This window comes from Hetaerina americana, unplaced genomic scaffold (assembly GCF_022747635.1).
Source record: "Hetaerina americana unplaced genomic scaffold, ioHetAmer1.1.p SCAF_7, whole genome shotgun sequence".
In the NCBI taxonomy this organism is placed as follows: Eukaryota; Metazoa; Arthropoda; class Insecta; order Odonata; family Calopterygidae; genus Hetaerina; species Hetaerina americana.
In genome coordinates, this window is record NW_027287316.1 from 39,293,060 (window position 1) to 39,312,827 (window position 19,768).

The 19,768-nt window shown below is 34.7% G+C and overlaps 1 protein-coding gene across 3 annotated transcripts in view; it reads right to left on the reverse strand.

The window, feature by feature from the left end:
* Positions 1–1,083: 1,083 nt before the first annotated feature.
* Positions 1,084–19,768, reverse strand: part of Adar (Adenosine deaminase acting on RNA) — a 72,390-nt gene continuing 53,705 nt past the window's right edge. For all 3 annotated transcript variants that reach the window (XM_071594813.1, XM_071594812.1, XM_071594811.1), the window contains exons 14-16: positions 11,897–12,039; positions 5,909–6,174; positions 1,084–4,877 (exon numbers count right to left, since the gene is read on the reverse strand). In XM_071594813.1, the coding sequence (XP_071450914.1) occupies positions 4,749–4,877; positions 5,909–6,174; positions 11,897–12,039 (538 nt within the window). In that variant the 3' untranslated portion in view covers positions 1,084–4,748. The remainder of the gene's footprint in view (positions 4,878–5,908; positions 6,175–11,896; positions 12,040–19,768) is intronic.

The window sequence follows — 19,768 nt, forward strand, 5'->3', positions numbered from 1 at the left end:
TGTGCTTAAACGATTACTTGGTGTTGGAATGTGTGGCACTGACATACAAGGTAAAACATTAAAATCTTGGAAAATACACGCACATACAGAGAAATTCACTGCAAGTATTAGTTGGCTATGGCATTTTAGGATGCATAGTATTTATGATAACGATGCATCAAGAGAGCCAAGTGTGATGCAGTTGAACCACTTATGAACAAATTTTCAAGCACTCATGACTGAATATGAATTACAGTGATCTCAGATCTATTATACAAGATGAAATTGGCATGTACTGAAGGTCTATGACAGAAAATATGCAACCTTTACAATGGATATCCAAGGTTCTTGGATGAATAATTGAGAAAGAAAGGTTATCTATACTTCTAGTTTGTGCTAATGCTGATTGTAGCCACAAGTTAAAGTCTTTCCATGATAGAAAATTGACAAGTCTACGGAGGATAATAAATGACCTCCCTCTACTGAATGTTTAGTTTATCAGAATCATTGCAATGCACTGGCTCCATAATCACTTTTTCACTACGTTAAGAAATACCAAATCGTTGCACTGGGAATTCCTTAAAGTGCTATTTCATTAGTACTAATGACAAGTGAATATCCCAAAGCATTCATTTTTATCAAAATGATAATTCAACAAAAATGTAAACAAACTCCTTCACGCCTATATCCATTGGTTGACAGCTACACATTACTTAATTGTTTTTTCTAAGGTACATATTTATGAATAATAGACAATTTTTGGAGAAAATCCGTGACATATTTTATTCACATGTTTATTTAAAATTTAAACGGGATCTCCTTACACTTTGGGACGCACATCATGGAGTCATTAAAAAGTGGATGGCAATCATGAGTACACTGTTTTAAAGGGAGAAAATATTCCATGGGTTTCCGTGTGCTGAAACCCCAAATTTTTCCTAATCCAGGCAATTGTGCCAGTCTGGATTACCAAGGGTTTACGGTAATCCTAATTGTTCTTTTTACACATTCTTTTGTTGTTTCCTTTAACAATGAAATGCAGCCAAAGAGCCATGGGATGTGAAGAATGCCATCATGTTAAAAATGTAAAAGAAATCGATCAGATTATTGCTGAAATTAGAATTTATTTCATGTTACAACTTGCACTTGGGTCAGCCAAGATGAAAAAAAATCTTTAAATGGAAAGGAGGAATTATTTACACAATGAAATATAACTAAATCACTCCTTTGAAACTGTTATGAGCTGGTTGAAGTGTTTTTAAAGCATACAATTCTATTAAAACTTACTGCTTACATTCACAGCAAGAAACTGAACATGAGAGACAAAACAATCACTATTTTTCATAAATTATACTTGGCAAAATGTGAAAGTACCATGAACAACATGGTAAGATAATAACCATGCCAAATAAAACATTAATGCACATTACACAATAGTTTTCATTAAATTTGACAAACAGGAATCAACTACTACTTCCTACTTAGCCATTAATTTTTTGGTGCAAAAAGTGCTTTTACATACAATTTTGAACCTCAAAAGCAGAAGAGTGGTTGGGTATAAAACCCTAAAGTAAAGTTATCACTCTATTTACAGTGAGCAAAAGTTTAGGAGTAGTTCTAATTATGAAGTTTCCCATTTGAGAACATTCTCTCTTCAAATATTTATTATTTGCACTATTCTTAAGAAGAATATCAGAAATCGACCAGACCATAATGGCCATGGTCAAATACAAATCGATTTTCCTAAATTATATCAAGGAAGAGGAAGACTAGTCTTCAGGTTATTACAACATTATATGCTCAACTAAACCTCAAGTACAAATGACTCATCCTTTTGATTTTTTTTTCATGATATAAGGAGGACAGGGTAATTTACAGCATGAATAACAGGAGAAAGAGAGAGGGAAAATATTTGAAGACGAAAAATGTAACAAGATGGAATAAGTTGATATAAACTGTAATAATACAAGAGAGACTCATCCACTACTTTTAGAGATAAATTTGCTGTGACTGTTTTGTAGGATTTCTGACTGCAAACAAATCAGTTCCTTCTTTTAGAGTTCAACATTAAAGCAAAAATTAGGCTTCACAATGTAGCCATTCAATCAAAAACAACAACAAAATCCTACACCAGACTTCCCCACTCAACTCCTCATGGCAATACACCAGTCAAATTAATTTTTCAGAACTAGTGACTAGCAGATTTCACAAAACAATGGATTCTGGAAACCCCAAATATGGATTATAAAATACACAACCTCTTATCTGAATCATTAATCCATTCACTTCATATGCACCAGTGTGTAAATTCCTGTATTAACTAAAATAATAACAATTAACATGACCATAATACTGAAAAAAATTATCAAAAAGCAAACATTGGAAATCCTAAGGGAATGTGAATGTAAAAAAGAAAAAAAAACATGGGCTTGCAAAGATAGTTCATGTCGCGAATTCTCTCCCTTGCCAATCCCTCATGGATGATATGAAACGTAGTGGATGCACTACCTTACCACTGCTTGCACAAAAGTCAGTGAGAGCATATAACAAAATCAACTCATGCCCCAACATCATTGATAATGTGATTTCCCTCTACTGCTTGTGCTTTCGCTACCACAAATATCACTGACTGATTACTGACCAAAAGGGGTATGCCTATAAAAATCTTTTAGTATAAATGCTATGAGGTAACCTGTGCAAGAGACAAAATGCTGATTAGGTAATTAAGGAATGAATATCATCAATATTTGTGCCTCAAGTAAACACCCTGCCAATTGGGGTCAAATTTTCAATTTTTTTCATCACGATAAATGAGCAAGAAAGAAAAAAAAACAATCAAAACCTAAGTGCCAAAATAGAATTAGAACCTAAAATTCTGTGCAATCGACTTATTTAAAAATAATCGAACCAAATTTCAAGTTCAGTCAAATTCAAAACGATTCTATTCAAAAGTCACCTAAAAACATTTGCCAAAAGGCAATAAAATGTGAATCTCATTTATTGTACTCAGTTCAGAAAATTTAAAGGTATTGCACATTAAGATCTTAGAAACTAGAAAATATTGTACCACTCCCACTAAATGGCTATCATTTAAAAATATACCTTCACACTATTTTAGAACCATAGTGTTAAAAACATGCTTTCTTTCTCAGCATGAAAAATGGGAAGAATATTTAGCAAGGTTATGAATTCAAAAGTAAATTTACTCCTATGGAAAACTACTGCCAACTATGTAAGCTTTAAAAAAATATAAGTAATTTAATGGAAGTGCTGATAGCACAACCTAGTCTGGAGCCTTTCAATAAATGTCAATTACTTCTAAAAATTTACACCACATCCCACTGATTCATCACGGGCTCTTCTGAGCATGATACAGTGTATACAATCACCGCATGCTCGGAGCCCACATAAGAGCAAAATGCAAGCCCCAGTCCTATGATTTATTAACATACATTAGTCCATTCTGCGAACCTATCTTCTGTTGAAGGAGCTGCTAATTAAAATTACCCCAAAATGAGTCACATTAAGAGAGACTGATTCTCTGTCCAAAACACAGAATTATCCTCAACATTGACAGCTAGGAGAGGTAACATAGAAATTTTCCAAAAGTCATTTAAATCACTCACACCTATGAAATACACAGTCCACATCACTCCATACAATACAATGATTAAATCTTTAATTTTCCTAGTGTTATAAGCCATTCCTTGCATTAGTGTATAACAAGTGTAACTATATTATTTATTACCACTCACTCATATCCTCCAATCTCAGACATCAACATTACCTACACAACTGACCCGAAAACAACATAGCTATCCCAGGAATCATTCCACTCAGCATCTAAATGGGATAATTATTGCATTTAAACATGTCCCATTTGTTCTTTGAATCAATGGCACAATATAGAAGAGTGCTTTTCACCACATTTACGAACAAGAATCGCCTAAAAAAATGACCAAAAGCACCCAGAGGTAATGTGTTTACAAGTCAACTTATGAAGCAATCGTCCCAATATTTTTTTCAAACAATTTTATGATTAAGCATCATCCTTCTGACAGCCTATTTGTTCCTAAAGCACTTAGGTGACAAAAACTGGGTCATCACAAACGATAATGAACTCTTGCAGATAGGCCCATTATTCAAGGCATGAAAGCTATGTAATTAATTCTTGCGGCCAATCTTGCAGATGAAATTCTTCGCACAAATTCAAATATGTTGCACTGAGGCAAGTGATTGAAATAATTTTGATGCAGTTGAACCAATCTCCAAAGACAACCTCTCCCTATTATTTTTTTGTCAAACTTTTCCATATATGAGTGGAAAAAATACCATACTTTTTTTCCCCATTAAGGTAATGTATGGCATGGTGCATCAGAATAGGACCAAGATCTTAAAGAGCTTGTGAAAATAGCAATGGGTGTACACATACGTACATGACCATGCTGAAAAGTGATGTAATGACTTCACAGTGGTTTAATATGATATGATATATATCAGAAATGTGCCGTTGAAATTTGAATACTCAAGCTTATTATATAATGTGTACTCGATGAAAAAGAAATGCAATTAGGGTAGCTAATGATTACCCAGCATATTATAGTATTCAACAACTTCAATCAGTAAAGAGAAAGTCTATTGAATAACTCCAAGACGAAAGCTACTTCGTCTAATATTTGTGGGGATGAGGCTGAGAGGCGGACAACCATCTTGCAAGGAGTGTAATTGTGCCAACAGGAAAGCAGCATGCCTAGCTATTGGCACTCGCATCACTCTCCTATGGCTTTAGACGTAAATTCTTCTTCCATGAGCTCAAATTGGTCTTGTTCCATCGGTTTCTTTAGCCATGTCCCCAAACCTCCTTTTCGGAATGCTTCCAAAAGGCACTGCTTGGCAGCCTGAAATGTTACATGAAATTCAGGAGGAACACTTAGGAAAACAAAATTGCTGTTGGGATGGTCCATTTTGATTATAAACCTGGATCTCCTGTATAAAAAACCTTGGTTGATCTGGGATATATAATTTAATACTTGACTAGACTTGGACCACAACTTGTAAATAGGTTCAGTTATTAGGTTAATATTTTGGATAACTCTTAACTTAACATTTATGTTTATGCTGAATGATTTTTACACTTTCAAATAGTTGAAATGTATTATATCAAGGGTTTTGTATTAATGTTTCCATGATGCTCCCTCACAAAGATACCGAGCGGGGAGGAAAGAGCAGAAGGTGAAAGTAAACATTTATGACAGATATTAATCCCTTCCTAAATTAGTGAACCATACATATATTTTTATTGACTAATTTGGTTAGTATTTTAATGGAAAAATGAAATGGTATTGTGACTTTTGTCTTACTTTCGGAATATGGTCATGTGAAGAAGAAGGCTGCCTGATGAGGATAAGTGAGAGGTCAAACACATGTGAGAAGCCATGAGAAGACCATCATTAGATATTTCACAAAGCATGTCCAGGTTGCAACCTCGATATGCCGTATTAAAGATACAAATTATCAAACAATAAATGGCGTTATTTAGGTGGAACCAATCACAGACTGGGCAGTAAAGCAGGTACACCTTAACAGGTTGAAATGAAAAATAAGTTTCACAACATGTGCTCTTCCAAATGGGAAGGCAAAGCTGATATACTAATCGTAATATTTTAAAAGTGTCACAACAAATTTCACTGATTGATTGTTTTGGTCTGCTTGCCTTCTCTGTAATGATCTCTGTTTCCATTCCATTAGGTGAAAAATCCACAGTTCCACAAATTTTTCTCAAAATGCAACAATTTCAGAGTGTAAAATTCATCGCCTTGGCCGGAATTTTTACACTCTGAAATTGTTGCATTGTAATTAACATTTTGCAGATGACTCCATTATAAGTTACTGTCGCGGCATCTCCTGCAGTTTCTTGAACTTTTCTCACCTGATAGTCTGCCATTGCATCTTTGGCTGTTGAATACTGAAGGGGCATTGACATGAAGCTTTCAGGAAATGGTATCAGAGGAACTGCAGTAGGCCTTTTTGCTGTACATCCATCATCAGGACCAGCACTTGGCTGGTGGCTTGAATCAGGACCTGGGTTAATGAGGCGTAAAAAACGCCGGAAGAAGAATCGCTTGCAAAGGCGAGATGCCTGGCCAGCTTCATCTTTTCCAGTCACTGAGTTTATCACCTCGGGGTTTTCTTTACCTGTGAAGACCAATAAAATGAAAATAATTTTGAGCACTCTTATGGTGGTCAGGTAAACTCAAGAGGGTCCCACCACTCAGAGAACTGGGGAGAGATGATTATTCCACGACAAAGGAACCTGGATAGGAAGAGAGACTACCTCCAAGTTAGATACCAACGAAAATGATACAAAAATTAGCATTGTAGGGCCGCGTTAGTCCAGGGGATAGTGGTGGGCTACTGACCAGAGTATTAACTTCTGGTTGTCACTTCGAGGCACTCGGCTCCATCCAAGCCATGCGATTTTTAAGGTACCAGATCTCCCTGGGTAACCAAAGGGAAAAGAACTGGCCCCTGCATATTTCACACAATGTTGAGCTTAGTGCAAATTAAACCAAACTTCAGACAGGCAATTGTTACAGAGAATGTGTTTAATGTCAAAATGGAATTTTATCATTTACTATTTTCTTGTTACCTAACATAAGTAAGATTTTGTCATTGAGCTGGCACCCCAATGTCATGAACACAGAAGCCAAAACATAGCCTGAGACTGTCGTAAAATTAATTCTAATAGGACTGGAGTAAGAGCTTACCTTAACCATTAAACCTCATACCATAATAATTTTTTAAACAAAATTTTTTTTAAGCAAAATACTACATTTAACGAAGAAAATTCAATTTCCATAATTTTCAATGATCTTCCCATTTATTTTTAAAAATCTAAAGGTTTAGTTTTCACAATGTTTTTATCATTTTGCAAGATTCATTCCTGAATTGGGTTCTATCAGCCAGTTTGAAAACATAGCTGAAGCATTATTTAGTTTAATCATTTGTAATTAATCCATTATGGACCAGCAAATAAGACTTGGTAAAATACACTACAAAATCCTTTAACTCATGACCATAGTTCTGAGAATAGCCTGAGGACTTAATGAGTTGGAATCAAAATCACAGTACTTTGTTGAAACAAGAAAAATCTTCCGTGAATGTCTTAACTTTAATACCAAAATAGGCCTTTGGCCTATCAAGTTTACACATTCAGGTCAGAGTTGCCAGTTCTATTTTACATTTGTCTAAGGTTAGCATGGAGTTCTGGTGCCCAAAAAGATTGACCAATTGGAATATTTTTCTGTAAGTGGAACCAACATCATAAAATAAAAGAATTTACAGTGAACTTTCCCAAGGCAATGATGATTATATAAATATCAATTATTATTTTTGCAGCAGACCTACAGCTTTATGAAAACTATTTTTTTAATGACAAAACTATTGATGTTTAAATGGAACTCATTGAGGACTGCCATTGTAGTTACAGGTATGTAATTGTGCATTCTTGGATGATTAAAGGATCCACAATAATGACCCATAATGAGACAAATCACACTGTTATTCAGAAATGGGACGCCAAGATAAACCTAAAAAAAGTTTATGAAGTCATAAGAAGTTCTCATAAAATTGACTAATTGAGAACAGATGGTGAAATGAAAGACACATTTCATCAACTTTATTTTTTCAAAATTGTGGAAAAATTAATGCAATACAAGTGTCATGCATCATGGAATCCCTTAAAAATGTTCATTAAGAAACCAGTGCAAATATATAGTATTTACAAAAGTTACATGCATACATCATATTTTTGTATGCATATTTAAATATGTATACTTTTTTAAAATATGAGGGTAATTCCAAATTGAGGACTTCAATTTTTTTAGAGATAGGGGTGAAAGATGAAGTCCAAAAGTAGCTCAAACTGATATGCCCTGGACATACAAATATTCCCTCCAACAAAATTCATCAACCAAAATGGCAATGACATATAAAAATAGAGGAATGTTCAAGCATTTTAATGATGCAACCATCATTAAAAATAAATATTTCCTTACACTTATAAAAAAACTGGAGACCTAAATTTAGGTAATGGTAAGCCCTTGTGAGTAAAATGGAATGATATGAGAAATACTCTGATATAACAACTATTAAAACCCAAATATTTTGTGAGGAGAACATTATGAGATGAGAAGGGTAAAGTTGGCCTTGTACCAAGCTATGCAGTATATGACATTACAACTTCCAGGATATGATTTGGTTCAAAGCTAGTCATTGGTAAGTGCATTACACAATAGCAGAGGAAAATGCACCAATTAAGGAAGATACTTGAAGGGGAAGGCAAAATCCCACATAAAAAGAGCAGTGGCAATAGTATTGGTTAATTTAATCTACTGCTTCTTCCGGTATACATGGGTCCTTCAATAAGTCTAAGAGATGGCGCTTGTAGCATCAAAAAAGGTTTCTTTCAGTAAGCCTCATCTCTCACAAAACGGTTTTTAAAGTTTCAGCTAAATCCATCATCTGGTTTCATTTTCATAATCGATTGAAGCAACAAGCTTTTGTTTATTACAGAAAATGAAAAAAAAAATGACTTTTGTGTGGTGATTAAACTTGAATATAAGAGTCTTAACACAGAGAGAACCAATCTGAGCTGCATTAAGTTCATGGCAAAATAAATCTTGTTTTTATAACTGTTTATAATTGGGTAAATGAGTTTAAACATGGCTGTACATCTGCAAATGATGAACATTGCTTGGGACATCTCGTGGAAGTGACTTCCTATGATGTGATTGACAAACTAGACGATATGTTTTTGAGTGATTGACATATCAAAGTTCACAAATTTGAGGTCATAGGCAAATGACAAGTTATAGTGTTTTCAATTTTGCAAAAATAATTGTGTGAAAAAACCTCTACAAGAGGCATTTGGCCATGCTTGCACTCAGTGGAGAATAAACGATCATGGGGTTGATTTGGAGTCTGACTGGGTGCTTTTCCATTGCAATCCTGACGAGTTTCTGCATTGATACATAACTGTGAATGAAACATGGATACACTACTAGACTCCAGAGACAAAGTAACAGTCAAAACAATGGGTTTCTAAAGGCAATGCAGTGCTGGAGAAGGTGAAGACAGTGAAATCAAATGGCAAGATGATGGTCACCATTTTTTGGGATGCATGCGGAACCATCTACATTGATCAATTGTAAGACGGACGAATGATAAATGTATAGTATTATGTGCCACTATTGCACTGGTAGAGCGAAGAAATCATGAAAAAACTACCACGTTTGGCAAAGAAATAAATTCTCTTCCATCAAAACAATGCACGGGTGCACACCAGTGCAGTTTTCATGGCAAAAATTATGGAATTAAAGTTTGAATTATCATAAAATTTAACACATTTACCAGATTTTGCCCTCAGTGATGTTTTTTAATTCCAAACTTGAAAAAATGGCACGGTCAAAAACCATTCATGTAGAATGAGGTGATTGTCAATAGAGATGCTTATATTGAGGACCTTCCAAAATCCTACTTTTGGGACGGCTCAAAGAAGTTAAGAGAAATAATTGTAAAAGTGTACCCAGCTAAAAGGAGATTGTTTAAAAATAAAAGAAATCCACCAAAAATAATTTATTTTTCTATTATTTTCTGAAGTACTCAATGAACAAGCCATGTATCTATAAAATATAAGTAGCCAGACTGAAAATTAGTTCCCGTGAAAAGTTCATGAACTACATCATTGCACGGGGTAAACTACTGATAACTAAACTCAATAACTAAATCAATATGCAAAATTTTCTTCAGTGCCACAAAGGTTGTGAAAGCCTGAATATTTAGCACCAAAACTAAATGCTCAAATTAAAAGATGCATCCTGCAGCTGAAAATGATTTCACTGATTAAATAATCTCTGAAAATGATTTTCTAGTAATGATTACTGATATTCCCCAATTTCACAAAAATGAAATGCCAATGGGAGGACTCAAAAATTATTCCATGAAGAGAAACCAGTTTTGAATGTCTTGCTCATTAGGTGAGTGAAATCTAGCCATCAAAAATCTATTCCGCAGCATTCTGAACACAATAATGGAAAGAATTTTCATTTTTATTGAAAAATTCATCACATTGCAAACTTTTTAAAACTTTTCTTCAAGCCATCCCTCTGTACTTTCATGGCACAAGCGAGTTATTTAAACAATTTTCTCCACTGCAATAGCATCTTAGTCCACAAGAATTACTGATTTGTGGAAGATCTGCATTGGAATGTTACCCTTTGCGACACTTTTATAAAGTAATGAAACATAAAATCACTATAATGTGGTGTACATGTGCTATAACATGATTTCAAGTGCCATTTTGTAGATTAAAAGAGAACTGCAGTATAGGCTAGTGCAAGCCATAGCGTGTTATGCATCTTTAACATGGGAGGCACATATGTAGAAAATTAACCACTCTATTTTTTCTACTTACTCATCCCTATATTAGAGTAATACTAGGAGCTCTGGGCCAGCTCGGAAGTTAATCAATAACACAAAAACGATCAAAGATAGTGGTGCACCTTAGAGAAAGAATACTAAACACCCATATTTAACAGATTTTATGATAAACACAGACTGTAACAAGATTCTGACTATGTTTAGTGTTAAAGAATGCTGTACACATCTTGATAAATATGATTACCACTGACATCAAACATGAGAGAAATTTGAAGCGCAGCAATAGTAAATTTCACCCTATAACACTCTTGACTTCTGGCACTACCATGGGGGTATTATTGATTTATGGGTCACCTCAAAATGAAACAATATAATCTGAAGGGCCATGGCCCTGTTATATTGCAGTTTTAAACAAGAAATTCATGATTTTTACAGTTTAGTGATCACCCTGCACATTTGCTTCCAATAGAAATGGAAATTAATAGCTAATTAATATCTACAACTAGCAAAACAAATGATAGAGAAATATTTCCATTAGAATTGGCAAAAACGAATCAGAATGTACCATGCACAAACTTGTCAATTGATTTTTTCAATTATGTATGATTTTACATGGATATAATGTTTGCCACAAATAAAATGTTATTCTCTTCACACTAAAAGTTAAATTATCAAGATGTGCGTTTTCTTCTCTCTTTCATTTCTGCCAATATCTTTTTATATTGGCGGTACTACAAATGGTGCAGCTGACTGCATTAAGTTCAAAACAATTGATTACGCACTGCTGCAAATATACTTCAAGTTATCTGGTTTCTAACTTACGTGGAAATTTTTGGTACAAATTAACTGTGAAAGTTAGGGACTTAATGTAATTCTCAAGTATTTGAGCTTTAGATTTTCCTCTTTGGACCATAACCACGAATTTGTAAATAACACTATTTTCCATGAAAATATTATTGAAATTTCTGATAAAATATCAAAAAAACCCTCAAATTCCTCCACTCAAGAATTATTTAGATCACTTTCAAGAAATATTCAAAGAAAAAAAATTGATTTGCTATAGCTGTAAATCAACTTTTGGATTAAATTAAGGGATCAAATGTTTTTTCAGAAATTCAATTCTTATAACAGAAGTGCACACATTTTTTAATCGCTATTAGTTGTACTAATGATGCCATTTTATACAAACATTCACACTCTTTAAATATGCCTGGATGACAAATCCAAAATAATCACTATCTATTATTTATGACTGAAAGATAATCTATAGAAGGTTTTTGTACACTTAATTAAAATGTTACAATAAGACTTAGGTAAAAATACATGTATTTTTATTTGCCAATATAATGATAAATACTGCAAGGATTAGATGACAAGAACGAAATACATAATGGATTTGAATTACATCCGGCTAAAAATTATTTGTTGACATTAGGTACAATATTTATCATTGAGATAAAAAACATGGGGATCTTACCTATTGTCCAGTTGACACTGTAAGAAGGTGCCTTCCCAGCTTGTCGGATCTCAGGTGAGCTTATGAGTGCCATTAAAGGCTTGTTGAGACGGAATGGAGGTGGCAGACCTTGTATCCATGGCTCCACTCGACCACACATAGCCCTGAGAAGTAATAATTGCAAACACTCAAAAAATTAGAGATGGAACATCAAAATCATGAGTACCAAATACACAACAAAGGCGGACCATTATTCTAATGCATATACTACTATGCTTCACACAGAACTTAACATACTATCACGAGTAAGGTCCTTAATGTGAGATTTTTTAATACCCACGTTTCTGAGTTATAGAATTAAGAAGCAGTAAAACTACAACACCTTTCTGAAGAAATGTAATTCGGCAAGATTGTAAAAACTTAAATGTACTCTTTATGCATTTAAAAACAAAGAGATTAATGGTAGAAATTAAACTGTAATTATTATAGTCCGTCGTTGCTTCTCTGAAATGCTCCCAAATATATTCATAAATAAAAATATTAAATTCAGAAGATGAAGGGTTAGGGAGTAGGAATAATACTGGTGAGCTCATTAGTTGAAAATTTGGACACACTTGTTATGATTTTCTTCTTATTCAGTGTCCACAAAAAGGTTTGGAAAGACATCCATAGTGCTTGATATGAAGACCTTGTCAAATACCTCTCTGTTTTAAATGTCCCAACTTTCTTTCACTATGGAGACCCTTTCTTTAAATATATGAAACTGTAAAAGAAGTAAGTAAGGTGTATAGAGTTGTGGCCAAGGAATAATTTGCTGATGATTCTTGACCTCTCATAAGAAGCAACCCTACTGACAGAAATTCCAACACAGCAATGCTATGTCATCTCCTTCCATCAAATGTAACTTCATAAAGTGTAATCATTTTGAAGGAAGAAATCAAGGTATTAATACTAATGAAGAGTCAATCTACAGTAGTGAAATGAAAAACTGATCGCAGCACTTTTCCACTTGATACCAAGTAGATCAAGTTATTCATTATGTTCGACTACCACCACATCACACCTGAAGCTACTCAATTTGTACAGTAGTGAAAATTGGAATGCCATGAAGCCTGCAGGTTCTATACCTGGTTTTACAAATGGGTTTCATTTAGCATGTCTAGCAAAACTCCCAAGAAAAATTTGGTTTTATTCTAGAATTAAAAAAAAAAAGAATTTCCATATCATGACAAAAATGTGAAGCCTTCACCATCTACTGGCACATCCATGTTTAACCTACAAGGTACTTCCAAAGAAACTGCGGGAGATGCCGCAACAGTAACTTTTAACGGAGTCATCCGCTAATGTGCATTTTAATGCAACAATTTCAGAGCGTAAAAATCATTCGCCTTGACTGGGACTCGAACCCAGATTGCTCAATATCCGGTCGAGTGCTTCAGGCACTCGACCGGATATTGAGCAATCTGGGTTCGAGTCCCAGTCAAGGCGAATGATTTTTACGCTCTGAAATTGTTGCATTAAAATGCACATTAGCGGATGACTCCGTTAAAAGTTACTGTTGCGGCATCTCCCGCAGTTTCTTTGGAATTTGTCAAAGGGAAAACACCATACGTGTTTAAAGTTGGCTTTTAACCTCGTGGACAGTGGCGCCTCGCGCACGACTACGAATGCATGTGACATTGTATGTACGGTATTTCGTCATAACATCTAGTTCCTTTAAAAGCCCCAAAATTTCAGAGTTTAAGAGGACGCCTCGGTAGCTTAAGTGGCCAAAGCACTCGACCGGATATTGAGCAATCTGGGTTCGAGTCCCAGTCAAGGCGAATGATTTTTACGCTCTGAAATTGTTGCATTACAAGGTACTTATCAGAAAAAAACTATTTCGCTCCCTAATCACAGCATTATCAACAAAAGAACTCAAAAGCAGGTATGCACTGTGATTCATTATAGATTGAGACAAAATTTAAATGAGGAAAAGTTTACCATTTGAAATGTAAAATACTATTAGCAGTGATCTACCAATCAAGACAGGTTTTATGGATGCAAGGATATGGCAATGCTACACTACAAGCCTACTGAGTATGAGCTCCACTCACAGTGAACCCCTCCCCAACATGACACTAAATACCCGAAGACCTAAAATTATAATAAATATTTTTCAGCCCTCCATACTTCTTACCTCCCTTTGTTTCAATCAAAATAACCACTCATTTCCTCCCTTGACCTTGCTTCCTAAAAATTCTCCGCTCTTCTCTCACTCCGTTCTCTTCAACATTCCACTGTATCTCAATAAGTATCTCCCCCTAGACTTTGCCTATCTTCTTTGGATTTCTCCAAAACAACCTTCTCTCTTCCCATAGCATTTCTTTGTCAGTATTCCTTTCTGTAAAATTAATTTTTTTACATTTTTCTCTATACCCACTTTCAAATAAAAAACTTGTACTTATCCCTTTGCCTCAATTGCCAAATTTCAAAGCCAAGATGTTCCATATCAAAGCCTTTAGTTAATGTTTTTTTCAATGTTTACATAATTGCCTTGCCATAAACTACCCCCTTTTTATAAATGGTTTTTCACTCATGCAATTCTTCTCTTTTTGTTTTTTATACTCTGCTAATTTTCATCTAAAACCCTTCCTAAATAAGGGTTCTACCAGATTTAATTATGGCCTCCAACTTAAGTGTGTTTAACACACTTCCTATTTTTTGAGAACCTAATTAACTTATTCTTAACGAATGGTCAGTGAATTCAACACTTTGAAAATCTAGCTGAATGAAGCTTGATCATCTGCAAATCTAACTCATCTTATTGGTTTTCCAAACCGCATTAGCACCTACATCCAACCCTTGCCCTGCATCTCTTCCCATTTGCTCTATGCCAATGTTGAAAAGCCTGACTGAGAATAGACAGCCAGTTTTACTCTAATTAAATATATACCACTTAAAATAAGAATTTATTGGTAGTTGCACATGGATAAATGGAAAGTTCAAATAAATCCAAGCGATACTCCTCAAATTATGCTTTTTTCAAATAAATCATTTCTTTCACATTGAAAAAAACAAGACACAAATCATATCAAATTATAGTATTTTAATAAAATATCATCTCATTAAGGGCCATTCATTCATTCCTTGAAAACTCTATTAGAGAAATAATAATGGACATTGGGAATTATGGAACAATATATCAGATGCATTGTTTCAGTGCATGTTTTTGCAATTAAATTTTCAGTTAGCTCTAATCAAAGTTAAGAGTCTTCACAGTTTGATTTGAGTATGCGATTGAATTCAATAGATGTTGGACTGAATGGCTTTTTCCGAAGTTTCTAGTTTGCATCTACGCCAAAATTATCATTGCTGAATTGATAAACTCTTCATCTCAAAGCAATAACTAATATATTGTTGAATATATAAGGAGCAATGAAATGCTTTGCAATCAGAATTTTGTTTGATGGAAGGAAAAGAGTTCCTGCAAATAATTCCTCTTTACCTATATTTACTGAAATATAATCTTTGGATTATTTGAATCATGAATGTGAAATGTGGCCATACTGAAAATAGATAGGGCCAGGCACAAAAGAGTTTGGAAAAGGAAGTTGAACCTTGGGTGGTCAAATAAAATAAGAAATGCAACATTAAAAGGATCATTTAAGAAGAGATGGCTGTTTAATGAGGCATTTGGAATTGAAAGAAGAATGAGGATATGCAGACATGACGAGGAGGGAGCTTGACGAGTGGCATAAATAAGTATTAATAGCAAAACACACATGATACCTTAAAAAAAGTTGTCAGAAAACATCTAAATGATGCAAAACTGGTTTCTGTAAGTGGTGATGAACTGTAAAAACACATAACAGGTTTAATTTTTGACACTGCACTTGATGATGAAGCTTTTTTTAATTATTTATAACTTTCAGCTGAGTTAATGGCTCAAGAGTGCAGCATGAACAGGGCTTGAAATATTTGAAAATGAGATTTCACGTTGGCCATCAAAATTATAAACAAAGTGTGCACAACAATGTTTTTAGAAGAGAGGTAGGGTAACAAATTATTATTATTTAGATTTACGTAATGGTATTACCTATTCTATCACGACTATACATACTCACAGAGAAAAATTTGTATAAATTGTGTAGAAAATCCAAAAAATTGAGGAGAATTTCCCAAAATCAAATTCAACAGAAAATTTCAGGTTATGGTAATCACTTCCCTTTGTGAAACTTACCGACTGGTTGACCACTTAGGATAAAATTAGAACATTCAAAGGACATTTTAGATTTCCAATTTGCATGCCTCAAAGACACCCTCAGCTTCATCCAAGCTGTGTGATTTTTTTGGGTAAACAATATTCCTCATTGGCAGTGGGAAAGGAACTGCCCTCTACCCTAATGTGTGAATTTCACATGCCGTTGGGCTTAGTATTATATGAGCTCTACGCTCATCAATCAAACTGACCTTCGGGTTGAAAACCGTAATTGGTTTTTTGGTTTTGTTACCAAGGCATACAAGGGTGGTCCCATAAGTACCCGACCTGATCTAGAGATGGCGGTAGTTGCTTGAAAAATATCACTGTATTAAAAAGTACGCAATGTATAAAGCATATTTTTCAAGTTTGAAGATGCCCCATTGTTTAGGATTATTTTTCAGCAGCCATTAGTGAACGTTTTCAGTGAATTTGTGAAAATGGAGAAAATTGGTCATCTTTATGTGATACAATACTTTTATTTGAAAGGCCTCAGCCCAACCAATATAAAAGCTGAACTGGATTCTACTCTGGGTGAGTCTGCTCCTTTGTTTGCAACAGCAAAATATTGGGTAGCAGAGTTTTAATGAGGCCATATGAGCTGTCAAGACGAGCATCACATTGGTTGACCAAATGAGGTGACGACTCAAAAACGGTGAAGAAAATCCAAAAAGTGATACTGGACGATCATCGACTGAAAGAGCGTGAGCTAGCAGACATAGTAGGCATTTCAAAAAGTGCAGTACATTGCATATTAACTCAAAATTTGGACATGAGAAAGCTGTGTGCAAGATGGGTGCCACGTTTGCTCACACAAGCAAAACCAGTGCCGTGAAGATGTTTCAATTGAGTGTTAAGCCAAGTTTCACAGCAACAAAGCAGAATTTTTGTGTCGTTTCATAACCATGATGAAACATGGGTCCGATGACAAAATAACAATCAAAACAATTGGATCCTAAAGGGAGAACCGACTCCAAAGAAGGCAAAGATCTGTTTCATCTGCAGGCAAGGCCATGGCATTGATTTCTGGGATGCACGTGGAAAAACTATCAACAGCGAGTATTATGCAAACTTATCGAGCCCAAAGTTTGAGCAAAGAAATCAAGCAAAAGTGGCCGCATTTGGCTAAGAAGAAATAGTTGTTTCATCAAGATAATGCACCAGCTCACAAATCCATTATTGCAAAGGCCAAAATTTATTTAAAGTTTGAATTGCAACCTCATGCACCTTATTTGCTAGATTTAGCCCCCGGATTATTTTCTGTTCGCAGACTTGAAAAAATGGCGCGGTGGTCAAAGATTTTTCAACCGTGAAGAAGTGATGTCGGCATTAATGGCTATTTTTTATTTTATTTTAAAACATGGTTCACATACAGCAGTGGCACCAATTTACAGTGAAAAATATAACAAACATAAAAGAGGACAAAAGACAATAACAGTATAACAATAACAACGAGAACCAAGCATGGACAGGGGAAAATTTTAATTTACTGAAAGGTGGGATAAAGCTTGGGTGGTGAAGTTTTTGCATGATAGGTTAAAGGGGTCGACAGTGTGAGGGAGTGAATTTAGAAGGGAGGAGAGGCGAAATAACAGTGAGTGCTTGGTGAGAGATATTCTAGGAATAGGCAGATGGAGTAGGGAGTGGGTGCGGGTGGATCGGGTTGGTATTCTGAAGTTAAAGAAAGATAGCAGTTCAGGGCGATCAATAGCCGAGTTTAGGGTCTTGTAGAGGAGTTTTAAATCAGCTTTAAGTCTGCAGCTTTGGGGACTAGAAATCAGGAGGAGGATTTTGAGGAGCAACACAGTTCTCATTATAAAAAGGGCATTGAACTTATTGAACATTGCTGGGAAAAGTGTATAGAGCTGAAAGGAGATTATGTTGAAAAATAAATACATTTTTTTCCAAAATTTTTGAGTTTTCTTTGTTGAGTCAGGTACTTCGGGGACCACTCTCGTACAATATTGTATTGACAAGTATCTCTTCGCGATACAAAAATGTACTTAACTCAATTTGTACACCACGTGATTTCAACAATTAAAAAAATGTCATGACGATATGGAATTAATAACTCTTAAACCTCACTGCTGAGTTAATAGAATATTTCAGTAAATGTTTTGGGGTAGTTTTCCAGAGAATGTGCAATTGAGAAATTTGTGGACAGGGGATTGCCAGTCAAAAATAAAGCTTTTGCGTGGACTTTTATTGTACTGGCTATTTGGGGTAAAACAAATAAATATACAATGAAAACATAGGACCTGGAATAAGCTCTACTTATAATTCAGACTATCAGTTTTTGCAAAAATGTGTTTCCACAGTCAATGTAGAAAGCTCTCAAACTTTGGGAAGCCTGCAGATGTAACTTCAATGTTTGCAATTTTCATGGCTGTTCTCATTATGCTTCATCATGCTAGTAGCTAAATTAAATTATTTAGATGACATTTTTGCAGGACAGATATATAATACTTACAAATTATCATGTTTAAATTTAATTTGATAGTTGAAGGAGGGAAGGGACATGACTACTGGCTGTCAAAAGAAGCAACGGCAGACTAGATAGATAGCAGGGGCAGAGGAGAAATAATATGGAGGTAATGTTTGTTGAATGAATATTATATTATCCCTACTCCCACATCTGATTCTAAGTCCTGCAAAAAGAACTGACTCCCAAGGGGATTGGGATATTAGAACATCACTAGGTGAATTTTTTAAAGATGGCAACCCAAAACCCTTGAACTAGAGAAGAATGATTAAGTGCCATTTCCTAATCCTTGATTTAGGGGCTGGCAATATATTATTCCCCTTGATAGTGAACACATTCATGTTGCTAAAAACAAATTTACGCTAAAAACTTATGTTTAACAGCTACACCACTATTTATTTATTAAACATCTTGATTCGAACAAGATTTACATTACATAAGTATGCTGCTTCAGCATTTTCCTAAAAGTTATTGCCAGATAAGGCATTGCATTTATTGAAAAATAAACTTAATTATTGCTGATTTGGAGCCTAACGCTTTGTGCTCTCACACCACCTAAAAAACTTCCTCTCCATTATCAGGCGCTACACCATTAAAACACACTAGATTAGACTTCATACTTTCTACAAGACCGACTACACATTTTTCTTTAATTTTTTGCAAGATTTTAACTCTAAGAGGTAATTGAGGATCCTGTATTTGTGATTATAACTTTTCTGCTAGTACACTTATTCCAAAACCTTCCAAGAATCCTTGTTACTTAATTATGAACATGAAACAACTACACTGGAAGTAACAAGGGTGACAAAAATATTAGATAGGATAAGCTATTGGGGTGAGTTTCTGGGTTCTAAAGGATTACACTAAAAATTAGTCCCACTGAAGGGAGAAAGGAAGGAAGGGAAACATTTTCCCAGTCAGCCTCCTCCAGAGAAATGACTTTATTTTGATGAAATGTAAATTTGAAAAAAATTTTAATTTGAAAAATCATTAATAAACTTAAATTTTGTAATTTTTGGGATTCGAAGTAATTATCTCAGTTCCATTATTTTACTGATAATCCAATTACATACTCATGAACAAAAATAGAATCTAACTCTCGCAAATTTTTAAAATTGCAATGAAGATTACATAGAAAGGAATTTTATTAGTTAAGACTTAAATAACAATT